Here is a 13,593-nt window from a genome sequence, read left to right on the forward strand (position 1 = left end):
TTCCCGTGTGTATCAAGAATGGTCCACCACCAAAAAAAGACATCCAGCCAACTTGACGCTAAATGCAACGCAATTAGGAAGGAATGTTTTGTACACTCAGTATATACAGTTGAAGTCTTTTACATACACCTTAGCCAAATACATTTAAACTCAGTTTTTCACAATTCCTGACATTTAATCCTAGTAAAAATTCCCTGTTTTAGGTCAGTTAGGATCACCACTTTATTTTAAGAATGTGAAATGTCAATAATAGTAGAGAGAATTATTTATTTCAGCTTTCATTTCTTTCATCACATTCCCAGTAGGTCAGAAGTTTACATACACTCAATTAGTATTTGTTAGCATTGCCTTTAAATTGTTTAACTTGGGTCAAACGTTTCGGGTAGCCTTCCACAAGCTTCCCACAATAAGTTGGGTGAATTTTGGCCCATTCCTCCTGACAGAGCTGGTGTAACTGAGTCAGGTTTGTAGGCCTCCTTGCTCGCACACGCTTTTTCAGTTCTGACCACAAATTTTCTATAGGTTTGAGGTCAGGGCTTTGTGATGGCCACTCCAATATCTTACCTTGTCCTTAAGCTATTTTGCCACAACTTTGAAAGTATGCTTGGGGTCATTGTCCATTTGGAAGACCCATTTGCGACCCAGCTTTAACTTCCTGACTGATGTCTTGAGATGTTGCATCAATGTATCCACATAATTTTCCTGCCTCATGATGCCATCTACTTTGTGAAGTGCATCAGTCCCTCCTGCAGCAATGCACCCCCACAACATGATGCTGCCACCCCCATGCTTCACGGTTGGGATGGTGTTCTTCAGGTTGCAAGCCTCCCCCTTTTTCCTCCAAAAAGTACGATCTTTGTCCCCATGTGCAGTTGCAAACCGTAGTCTGGCTTTTTTATGGCGGTTTTGGAGCAGTGGCTTCTTCCTTGCTGAGTGGCCTTTCAGGTTATGTCGATATAGGACTCGTTTTACTGTAGATATAGATACTTTTGTACCTGTTTCCTCCAGCATCTTCACAAGGTCCTTTGCTGTTGTTCTGGGATTGATTTGCACTTTTTTCACCGAAGAACATTAATCTCTAGGAGACAGAACGCTTCTCCTTCCTGAGCTGTATGACAGCTGCGTGGTCCCATGGTGTTTATACTTGCGTACTATTGTTTGTACAGATGAACGTGGTACCTTCAGGCGTTTGGAAATTGCTCCCAAGGATGAACAAGACTTGTGGAGGTCTACAATAGTTTTTGAGGTCTTGGCTGATTTCTTTCGAATTTCCCATGATGTCAAGCAAAGAGGCACTGAGTGTGAAGGTAGGCCTTGAAATACATCCACAGGTACACCTCCAATTGACTCGAATGTTGTCAATTAGCCTATTAGAAGTCTCTAAAGCCATGACATAATTTTCTGGAATTTTCCAAGCTGTTTAAAGGCACAGTCAACTTAGTGTATGTAAACTTCTGACCCACCGGAATTGTGATTCAGTGGATTATAAGTGAAATTGTCACAATGCCTGGAGTGGTGGGTGTGGAGTCAAACGCAGAGAGCAGAGGATACTGGGAAAACCGGACTTTATTTCGGTTTCCAATGCGAACACCCAAAACAACAGGCGAAAATGATCACAAAATGTCCAACCCAACACAGGGCACAAACGGACAGGAACACTACACGCACAACCTGACTAACAGAAAACAAGCCCGCACAAAAACAGGCGGGCCTAACAGGCTTAAATAGTACTGAATCAAAAAACAAAATAAGAGACAGGTGCAACCAATAAGACAAAACAAACAGAAAAGGGGATCGGTGGCAGCTAGTAGACCGGCACCGACAAACGCCGAGCGCCGCCCGAACAGGCAGGGGAGCCACCTTCAGTGGGAGTCGTGACAGAAATAATCTGTCTGTAAACAATTGTTGTTCAAATTACTAGTGTCATGCACAATGTAGATGTCCTAACCGACTTGCCAAAACTGTAGTTTGTTAACAAGTAATTTGTGGAGTGGTTGAAAAACGAGCTTTAATGACTCCAACCTAAGTGTACGTAAAATCCGACTTCAACTGTATGTACTGTGTTCCATTTAATTCTGTAGACTGAGTTTTAATATTTCATTCTATCGGATTGATACCATTAGACCTTCCATTGTTCACTTCATGTATCACTACATGCAATGTTCCAAGCACACACATTTCCTCAAACAGGTACACATTTCCTTCAGATCCACCATGCTGAGGAGGGGGAGAAAGGTATGATTTTTAGGTTGTAGAATTATCAAATAAGAAAATTGTAGAAAACATTGATAATACAGATTATTCTTAAACTTTTATCATTTATTCATGTACTGCTAATGTAAATACGATAAACTGTGTTTACGTGTACACATTTCTCACAATACACAGAAGAGAACAAGAATCCTGGCTAAATCTACTGAGACTCCCAGGTAATGACCTCTATTTCTACCTAACACACACACAGACAGAGTCCATCTTACCTGGTTATATGGTCAACTCTTCACAGGGATGCTGTAACACACCAGGTGGAGGTTCCTGTATCAAACCAGGTTTCTGATCAGGTTTCCGATCAGATTAAATAGTTTGGATGGCCCATCCAGAGCCCGGACTTGAACCCGAGCGAACAACTCCTGAGAGACCTGAATATAGCTGTGCAGTGATGCTCCCCATCCAACCTGACAGACCTTGAGAGGATCTGCAGAGAAGAATGGGAGAAACTTCCCAAATACAGGTGTGCCAAGTTTGTAGCGTCCTGTCCAAGAAGACTCTAGGATGTAATCTCTGCCAAAGGTGCTTCAACAAAGTATTGAGTAAAGGGTCTGAATACTTATGTAAATGTGATTTCTGTTTTTTTATATACCTGTTTTTTCATTGTAATTATGGGGCATTGTGTGTAGATTGAGGAGTGAAAAACAAACTATTTAATCCATTTTAGAATAAGTCTGTAATGTATCGTACTAGGTCATTTAAGAGTCTAATGTGTTACATAAGAATAATATGTTAACAGAGTGACATAGGATATTCATTTGTATAGCAAATGACAAAATTACTTTCAAAATCCCTGTCAGTTATTTAATTAATTGCAGCAAGCCGTTGCCAAACCATTTGAAGCTGCTAGGCGACAAGGCTACAACGTGGACAAATTTGAACAAGTAACCAGCATAACACCCTTCTGGCTCAATGTACATCAATGATGTATGCAGGATTACAAGTCTAAAAGGATCCCTGTAGATCTCTCTCATTTCGCTTCAATTCAAGATGCTGGCGATCAGAGAGGCTTTAAGCAGTGGGAGGACAACACAACGGACGCGTTTACCTTGATTGTTGGCTGTCTGACTGGGCTCGTCCTCAATAACCTCATAAATAGTTTCATGAAGGAGTGCAGGGGGACATCAGTAAGCACGAGTGTCTGACAGACCTGGGTGTCAACATGGACGTTTGCAATTTTCTTTGTGGATGGGGGAATTTCGTAGTTAGCATGACTGTAGTAAACGAGCAGGAGATCAGTCGCACTCCGGGACCACTGCCTGTTGGCCAAAGCACCATCGATGACCAATGCCGTCGCCTGAGAGTGCTCTCACATCCACAAAGAGGTTTAGAGGAGTCCTTGGGGCCCTTAGTCTCCAAGAGCCACAGTCAGGTAGCCAGTAGCACACAGAGATGCCCCAAACTGCAGCAGGGACAGAAAGAGATCACAGGTTTATGGTTCCATTACCAATTAGTCCCGTAACAGTATGGGTGTTAAGATTTGCAGTAGGCCTAAATATTGCAAATTGTCCATTCTGGAAGCTCTTTTTTGTCATGCTACTGTTATATTACTACATTGGAAAAATGTGGTATTTTGTGTAGATTGGAAACGGTTGCCCTCAATGTAGTTGCACAATGGCCTAGTGGAATCCCTCTTTCACATGTTTTTCAACTAAACAGTAGCCTTTGAATACTGTGGACACTGTTGCACATGGACAGCTCCCAGTGCTGAATTGCCAAACTCAGAATTTAGGCCTGCATTAACACATGCATCAACATTAATGAGCTACTAATTGTAATTCTGGAGCAGGGGAAGGAACTGAACATAAAGAGACATACATCAGTGTGGTGTCTTCTGCTTCACGTTCCTTATCAAGCCACTAGAGCAGGGGTACTCAACTACTATTTGAGAAGGTTCAGTGATACACATTTCCTAGGTGGCAAATGTCCGGATGGATATCGGCCTTTATCGGCGCTGTGATACAGCATGCTCGATGGACGTCCTGTGGACCCTTAGGGGACAGGCTGAATTTCTTCAGCTTCCTGAGGTTGAAGAGTCGCTGTCGTGTCTTCACATTTCAGCTCCCAGCTGATGTGTACGCTGAGGAACTTTATGTTTTTGACAGTCTCCACGGTGGCCCCATTGATGAGAATGGGGGGCGCCCAGCCTGGTTCCTCCTGAAGTCCACAATCAGCTCCTTTGATTTGCAGTCGTTGAGGGAGGGGTTGTTTACCTGGCACCACGCCATCAGTGCCTACCTCCTCTCTGTAGGCCGTCTCATTGGTAATCAGGCCTACTACTGTTGTGTCATCAGCGAACTTGATGATGGAGTTGGAACTGTGTGAGGCCATGGAGTCATGGATATACAGGAGGGGACTGAGGATGCACCCCTGTGGGGCCCCCGTTTTGAGGATCAGTGTCGAGGAGTTAATGTTGCCTACCTTCACCACCTGGGGACGGCCCGTCATGAAGTCTAGGACCCAGTTGCATAGGTAGAAGTTCAGACCCACAAGCTTTATGGGTGAGCTTAGAAGGCATAATTGTATTGAAGGCCAAGATGTAGTTTATGAACAGCATCCTCACATGCATTCCTTTTTTTTCAGGTGGTGACGGTAGTGTGCAGTGCAATGGCGATACCGTGGATCTGTCAGTGCAGTAGGCGAATTGGAGAAGGTCTAGTGTGTCAGGGATGGAGAAGGTGATGTAGTCTTTGACTAGCCTCTCGAAGCACAGCCAGACAATTCTGATATTTTTTTTCACCAATTGGTCTTTTGACCAATCAGATCAGCTCTGAATAAGATCTGATGTGATTGGTCAAAAGACCAATTTGTGGAAAAATATCAGCATTTGGTTACGCAGCCAGAGGGGGACACAATTTCCAATTTGACCAGTAGTGGGGTATTGTCCACACGACAGTTCAAATAAACCACACCCTAGCTACACATACAGTGCTTTCAGAAAGTGTTCATACCCCTTGACTTATTACATGTGTTACAGACAGAATTCAAAATGGATTAAATAGATTTTTTTCTCAACCAGCTACACACAATACCCCATATTTTTGTAAATGTATTGAAAATTAAATACAGATATCTAACATGTTAGAATCACCTTTGGCAGAGTCTTTCTGGGGAAGTCTCTAAGAACTTTGCACACTTGGATTGTACAATATTTTCCCATTCTTTTCAAAAATTCTTAAAGTGCTGTCAAATTGGTTGATCATTGCTAGACAACCATTTTCAAGTCTTGCCATAGATTTAAGTCAAAACTGTAACACGGCCACTCCGGGACATTCACCGTCTTCTTGGTAAGCAAATCCAGTGTAGATTTGGCGTTGTGTTTGAGGTTCTTGTCCTGCTGACGGGTGAATTTTTCTCTCAGTGTCTGGTCCATGGGGCGATGCACAATTGGCCTAGCGTCGTCCGGGTTAGGGAGGGTTTGGCCGGTAGGGATATCCTTGTCTCATCGCGCACTAGCGACTCCTGTGGCAGGCCGGGCGCAGTGCGCGCTAACCAAGGTAGCCTGAGCGGTTTCCTTCCTCTCTGGGAACTGAGTTCAGAAGGACACCTGTATATTTGTAGTGACTGGGTGTATTCATACACCATCCAAAGTATAATTAATAACTTCACCATGCTGAAAGGGTTATTCAATGTTTACTTGAACCCATCTAGCAATACATACTCTTTGCGAGGCATTGGAAAACGTCCTTGGTTTTTGTGGTTGAATCTGTTTGAAATTCACTGCTTGACTGAGGGACCTTACAGATTATTGTATGAATGGGGTACAGAGAAGAGGTGATCATTCAAAAATCATGTTAAACTCTTATTGCACAGAGTGAGGCAAGTGAGGAAAAAAATCTCAATTTAATCCATTTTAAATCAGGCTGTAACACAACAAAATGTGGAAAAAGTCAAGGGGTGTGAATATTTTCTGAAGGGACTGTATACCTGCTATGAATCCAAGTCTCTTGAAATATGGGGCTTTCTCCTTGGACTTCTCCCTGCGCAGGATGTTGTTTCCCATGTGTTTCTGCTACCAAGCAGGAGAACTGATGTCCATTCTCCCCTGAGCAACAAAGACCAAGTGCAAGAAAATAGAATGAAAGTTCCCTTTACCCTACATTACCCTACATATAATTATGTTAAGAAACTGTTTTGTATTTTAAACTAATACTAAACATACAGCATATTTACAATGGCCTTGTCATTTCCATAACATGTTCCACACTCCACAAACTGATAATGGTGCAAATGGCCTAGGATATGCCATTGATAGTATGACCATAGAGGACATGACTTTTTTTTACACGCCATAGACATGCATATAAAAGTAGGCCTATTCACACTTCACCCGTCTTCATTGCTTCTTTCGTTTTATTTTCTATAATTCAATACCTTTTGCACCAATTATACCGCTGTTCATTTTCCAAACAGCTGGTTGTGATCCTACAACGTTAGTGCTGGTTGTGATCCTACAACGTTAGTGTTATCCTTCGGACATCTCTAAACTTCAGCCGTACCCTAGTCGTAACCCTTACCTAACCTTAAGCCTTAGCTAACCTTAACCATTTTAAAACATCCGAGTTGGGACGGCCCAAGGATCCCGTTCCTATCAGCCAACCAGCCATTGAGAATCCATTTTGTTCGGTTTTGACAAGATGGTATACAGTTTGTCAGATTTGACTTTTCGTAGCAGGTTAGAACTTACGCAGCAGGTTAGGGGAATTAGGTTAATGTTAGGAAATGGGTTGCAAAAATGCAACAAAAAAAACTACCTTTGACGTTAACTTAACAAAAGCTGTATCCCTTCTTGCCATGACCCCTTTGTTCTCCCTGGCCTGTACGGTATTTTGATTCGTCTGAGGCTATGATGTTTTAAAATTGAAAGTGAAAGAGTTCTCCCCACTAAACGCTGACACATTTAGCTAAGACAGTTTACCTTGACAGCGTTTAACAAAGTAATAGGGGTAGAAAAGTAAAGTGCAGTAAGCTGTCTCACCTTTCACAAGGGGTCTCGGTTTGTGGATTCGTTCGCTCATCTTGATTAAAGATGCTCAATAATTCTCGACCGTGCCAACCTCAAAGCGCTGGTTTTTCCTTCGAAAACACTCGCAGGTGAGTTCATTTCTCTGAGAGGCCCACATGGTAATTTGAGAAACATTTACTGCAACGACGAAAAAATCTTTAGAATAATCAGGGCCGTCAGCTTTGTAAGAAAACTTGGAGTGACTTTCATTGCCCTCTGGCACAACCCCTAGACAGGTTTTACAGTTTTAAAGCTAATGTCCTGTAATTCTATGTATTTTGACATGGCTTAGGCCTACTGTATGACCAGGCTGGAAAATCAAATAAAACCACAGGTCAGGTGTATACAAGATGCTTTGAACATTAAATAAACACTCAATTGTACAACTTTGAGATCGTTGGGAATACATTTAAAGTATGCTAATATATTTTTTTGAGGTGGTTTGACACATTATCCAGACAGTAATGAAATGAGATGAGGAAACAGGCAAATGGGAGAAACCGTGGGAAGGTTGGAAGCAGGGACTGTTCGCTCTCAGGTGGAAAGTACGTGACATGTGCCAAGGGCTAAATTTGGCCCGCGGGTGGTTTTATTTGGCCCCCCAAGTTTTCGGTACAAAAATAAATAAAACATTTGTGTGGAATTTCCATTGTAGGACATAAAAGACTAAAATCATCAGGAAATCATCTCCAAGTGATCTTAATTTAAGAAGTCTGTTCCCAAGTATTCCCACGCATAATAGAGAGACACATGATCGTATATAAATGTAAGCAAGGTTTGAAATTCTTATGTTTTAGTCAAACATATCTGTTTGGGCTTCTTGCTGCCAATTCGCAGTCTACAAATGATTTGTAATTATTTTCTGGCCCCCCGACCATCCGCTCCTGACAAAAAGTCGGCCTGTGGCTGCATCTAGTTGGTTATTCCTGCACTACACCAAGGCTCTACACAGGAAATATTAATGGTTGATGGCAGTGGGTAACCAAATCCTAGATTTCAGTCTCCTTGTCAATAGACTGCTTTCAAGCTAAGGACATACATTTTGTCATTTGGGTGAACTTTCTTTAAAACAGGTCTGGAAGAAAATCCTGCTTGGTCTCCAGGAGGGTTCGCCACCCCAATCTATGTTTCCCAAGTGCTGTTTTTAAAAAAAAAATTCTTATTATAACAACAACTAAATTATCAATCACAAACCTTCAAGAAAGATCTAATGAATATCACTATTCAGGTGGTTTATGCGCACTAGTTTAAGATCCTTGCCATCATCGTACTCTACATAGACATAATATGATGTGTTTGTGTTGTGAGTCCCCCTACCATCTCTGCTTAGCATGTGCACAATATTAAAATGTCAAATTATATTTGAGGCCTGGAGCATTTTATATCCAATGCTTATTTGTAGGACTTATTCAAAACTGTCCATGAATGGCTGCAAAATACATAGCCTCATATACTTCATTTTCAAACACTCAAGTAAGCATATCAGATTTCAAATATGTGATTACACTGGCATAGTTACACATCAGGTCCCGCTACCAAACCTTCCCTGCTAAAACATACTGTAGGTCTCTGTCTACTGCCCTATCAGTGTCACAGTCTTAATGCCAATCACCAAACGAGGGGACAAATGCAAGTGTGGATTAAATCGACTTTATTAAAAACTGTAAAACAGATGCATTCTGCAATAGGCATGGGAGTAACGCCTCGATTACACCGATAGCGTTATTGCATTTTGGTACACCAGAAGTACCTTTATTTCCAATGGAATGCTGTGTTTGCCTTGCAACATTGTGTTGCAGAGGCAGTTGCGGTGCATTCTGTGTGGTGCATACGTTGGATATATTGAACATATACATACAACTGTATGCATAGACGGCTTGACAGAAAAGGTAGTAAAAGGTGAATGTTAAACTTTTGTTGCACACATATCCAGATGATGCTGCGTACCATTTAGCGCAATGACGCTGTCGGTGTGATCGAGGCGTAACAGCAACCTAATTTTGTTGGCATTGTACATAAAACAGTGCTACTGTGCTGCTCTCTCCATCCAGCTCCACTCTGATCTTGATTAATCCTCTTGGTCCCTTACATAACTAGACCAATCATCTGCTTCAAGGTGCCGTGGCTCACAGTGCTGTGATAGGACAATGATAGAGGTTCCGCTCGTGATGTTAAATTGCAGGCGCAGATGCTCCGATTTAAAAACGATTCGGAGCACAGTTGAAAAGTCAACGCACTGACTAGGCACTAACTAGTCAGGACATGACTATAAAAATAAAAGCAGTACTTTTCAATGCGTGAGATGTGAGGTGCGGCGTCTGAGCATGAGAGGGTCAAATGTGTCTCACGGCCAATGCTTGAGAGTTGGCAGCTCTGTTTAATAAGATGTTGTGTTTGTACCACAGTGTTGTGAAAGATCTCGAGGTCTTGAGGTGGATGTGAGGGGCTTGAGTCAAGACTCAATTCATGCACAATTAAAGGGCAACTCCACCACTTTTCAACCAAATTTTCATTCTCTCCAGCACAATACAAGTGTCAACCAGAGGAGGCTAGTGGGAGGCGACTATTGGCTCATTGTAATGGCTGGAATGGCATGAATAGAACTGTATCAAACATATCTCAACCACATGTTTGACCCAGTTCCATTTAGTCTATTCCAGACATTACAATGAACCCGTCCTCCTATAGCTTCTCCCACCAGCCGCCTCTGGATTGTCAACATATGTGAAAACAGCACATTTATACGTTTTGTCTGAAAAAAATATAACGTTAAAAAGTTCTACCCAATGACATCAAAAGATAAAACAGAGATTCACGGTGACGTGTGGAGCAAGAATACCCTCCCTTGGGCTAGAAACTCATTGCAGGTTTTGAAAATTCACTTTTTTACTTCTAACCCTGCCCTGTGATTAGCAATGTTTCAGGACCTTATTTTTTTAGCCACATATCATAGAAACGTGCTGTTTTCACATACAGTGACTACCTCATGAAGCTGGTTGAGAGAAGTGTGCAAAGCTGTCATCAAGGCAAAGGGTGGCTACTTTGAAGAATCTCAAATATAAAATATATTTTGATTTAACACTTTTTTGGTTACTACATGATTCCATATGTGTTATTTCATAGTTTTGATGTCTTCACTATTATTCTACAATGTAAAAAAAAAAAAAAGAACAAATAAAGAAAAACCCTTGAATGAGTAGGTGTGTCCAAACTTTTGACTGGTACTGTATGTAGACACTGGTTTGGTGCAGGAGATGAATGAGGTTGGAAAGTGGCAGAATTGTCCTTTAATTACTGTGCCGGTCTGAAATTGTTAAAGAAACTGATATAAAATGTTATTTATTCTGAATATGACTCATTTTTGTAAAATTGTGAACCTACAGACAGATTACTAAGAATATAGCACAGTTTAAAACAGGTTAATTACTGCAAGCCTACATATTGTTACCATGTAAATGCATAGTTTTAGCAGAGACTGTAGAGGAAGCTTTCCTGAATAAGCTCTGCTTTTAAACAAGCAATTATCCAATAACTATGCTTCAAATGTTGATTTCATACTTTGTGACAATAATGACACATCATGAGAATGGCCGCAAGTGTTCAGATGAGCATGAAATTCCCTTTTTTCTTTAAATTGATTGAATATCGGTTATCAGTGGGGTTATAGACCGATATAGCGCTAAAAGGCCAATATCGGCAGATAATATCAGTGAATCGATATATATCGGCCTGGCTCTACATAGGCTAACACAATGCCAGTTCCTCTAAATATACCCAACATTGCATAAAAAGTGCTCACTTTGCAGGAATGCTGTATTGGAAGGGAATTTGTCTGAGCTTGGTTACAGTTCTCCTAAGGCAAGGAAGACTGGAACCACCATCGCTGGCATAGTCTTCAAGGTGAGAATCAGTCATGACACATTTTCCGCTTCCTGTGATGTAGCTGTTTCAGGGTTGAGCTCAGCACAATCAATACCCTAAGTATGATTATACTTTGGGTTTCCTCCCTCCACAGGATGGGGTGATACTTGGAGCTGACACAAGAGCCACTGACGACATGGTGGTAGCTGACAAGAATTGCATGAAGATCCACTACATTGCACCTAACATTTAGTAAGTGCCACAAAGAATACACCTCGTACAGTATAATAGTGTAGCTTGTGTAACCCCTATGTAGATCAGCATCAGCCCCTGCACAATGGTAGGCAAAGACTGGGGCTTTTGTTGAAGTCTATTTGAGTCACCATGCTTCACCCACTAATCTCAGTTTTTATTGTAGCTGTTGTGGAGCAGGTGTGGCTGCAGATGCAGAAGTCACCACTCAGATGATGTCATCCAATGTGGAGCTGCACTCACTCAGCACAGGACGCCCTCCCCTTGTTGTCACGGTTACCCGACAACTGAAACAGATGCTCTTCAGGTGAGCGAGAGCATGAATGAGTCTGTGACGATGGGAAAATAAGACCACTACAGTGGCCACTCTCATAACACGGTTTGAATGCTGACAATCCAGTTACTTTCCAGACCATAATATAAAATAACAGACACAACAGTGCCTTCGTCAATGATTGCACATCCCTCATTTGATTACAACAACCAGTTTTTATCAAGAACATTTTGATGATGCTGTTACATTGTAGCGCTCTACACCTGAATTGTGACTTCCACTCCAGGTACCAGGGACATATTGGCTCCTCTCTGATTGTTGGAGGTGTGGATGTGACTGGCGCTCACCTCTATAGCGTCTACCCACACGGCTCTTACGACAAACTACCATTCCTTACCATGGGTATGCTCTCCCATTAGTTTATCTCATCAATTCTTGACTCTCTGTCATTGGAGAGTTTTTTTTGCACCATCTGTCCATGCGTTTCAGTTCATCGTAATCACAGATAGTGTTGTCTGTATTGTTTGTCTTTGGTCATTGTCTATTGCCATCAAATAATTAATCTGGGCCGTGTGAAGAGCTTCTAATGGTATGAAGTTGTATTGAATACTGAAACATTAGATAAAGTAACATTGCTGCCGTTGTTTTTGCAGGATCAGGAGCAGGGGCAGCTATTTCAATATTTGAGGACCGATACAGACCAAACATGGAGGTGAGATGCAGTTATTCTCATTGAACAGTTGTTAATTTCATAAAATGTATTGCTCACCTGTCTTAATTGTCTACCTTGCTCAGCTGGAAGAGGCTAAAAAGCTGGTGCGGGATGCCATTACTGCTGGGATTTTCTGTGACCTGGGCTCTGGCAGCAACGTGGACCTGTGTGTCATCACCCAGGCAGGGGTTCAGTACCTTAGGGGCTATGACCAACCTGCCCAGAAGGGGAAAAGGTGAGCTATACAAGTTTCTACTGGGCTACAACCAACAACATTTTGTGAATATTACTTGATTATTCATAATGGGAATTTACAATATACTCTCTTTCTCTTTCTCTGTCTGTTTCCAGAGAAGGGCAGTACAAGTACAAGCCTGGCACCACTGCAGTTTTGACAAAGACTGTCACACCCCTGCCTCTGGATGTTGTTGATGAATCAATTCAGCTCATGGACACTCAGTGAAATGTATGCTGCTGCAGGAATCATCAAACACACTTGTGAATTCCAACACTCATTAGCAAAAGTATCTACTTTAATTCTAAATAGCCAAGATGAACTTGTGAATTGATAATGGTATTGGGTTTTGCATAGCTTATTATACATACTTGGCAGCTTTTTTAATTCAATAATTTACTTTCAAAACAGTATTGCAGTGTATGAAACATTAAAAGGCAATAAAATATTTCTTACATGCGATAATGGCATTAAGTATCATTAACAAGCATTGGTAATTTGCATTGTGATCGCCTTACTGGTACTTAATACCAAAATACAATGAATGCATTTAGACATTTTTATTAGACCTACATGTATTAGCAGGTTCTACAAGAACATGCATGCAATAGTAAATCACTGAGTACGGTTCCATGCACACAATAATGCGACTATTGTGGCTAGTCAGATTAATGTAATAGTTTGATTAAAACGTTCACATGCTTTGCAAGAACGATTTGGACACATTTGAAATCAGGCTAGCTGACGGAACTCTGATAAATGCAAAAAAATTGGCAATCAAAATAAATGTTCTACCATGTTATTTTTGGGAAGAGTATTTGATTCTGAGTTCGGACATATAAAGTTTTAATGTGAAAACTACTTCTAAACGCCGATTTATTCAGAGGAGAATAAAAAATAACAAACTATTATATTAGCACGTAACCGCACTCACTGTGATAACCCCCACCCCAAACCATACACACATCTGAATCTAATCATGTTGA

General features: G+C 41.4%; 1 protein-coding gene across 1 annotated transcript; it reads left to right on the forward strand.

The window, feature by feature from the left end:
- The first annotated feature begins 7,081 nt into the window (after positions 1-7,081).
- Positions 7,082-13,069, forward strand: psmb10 (proteasome 20S subunit beta 10). Its single transcript, XM_024395838.2, has 8 exons — positions 7,082-7,362; positions 11,080-11,173; positions 11,289-11,386; positions 11,553-11,693; positions 11,947-12,062; positions 12,314-12,372; positions 12,456-12,607; positions 12,724-13,069. The coding sequence occupies exons 1-8, from the start codon at positions 7,298-7,300 to the stop codon at positions 12,833-12,835; spliced, it is 837 nt and encodes a 278-aa protein (XP_024251606.1). The 5' UTR covers positions 7,082-7,297; the 3' UTR covers positions 12,836-13,069.
- Positions 13,070-13,593: the final 524 nt, after the last annotated feature.

The sequence above is a fragment of the Oncorhynchus tshawytscha genome, linkage group LG31 (assembly GCF_018296145.1).
Source record: "Oncorhynchus tshawytscha isolate Ot180627B linkage group LG31, Otsh_v2.0, whole genome shotgun sequence".
In the NCBI taxonomy this organism is placed as follows: domain Eukaryota; kingdom Metazoa; phylum Chordata; class Actinopteri; order Salmoniformes; family Salmonidae; genus Oncorhynchus; species Oncorhynchus tshawytscha.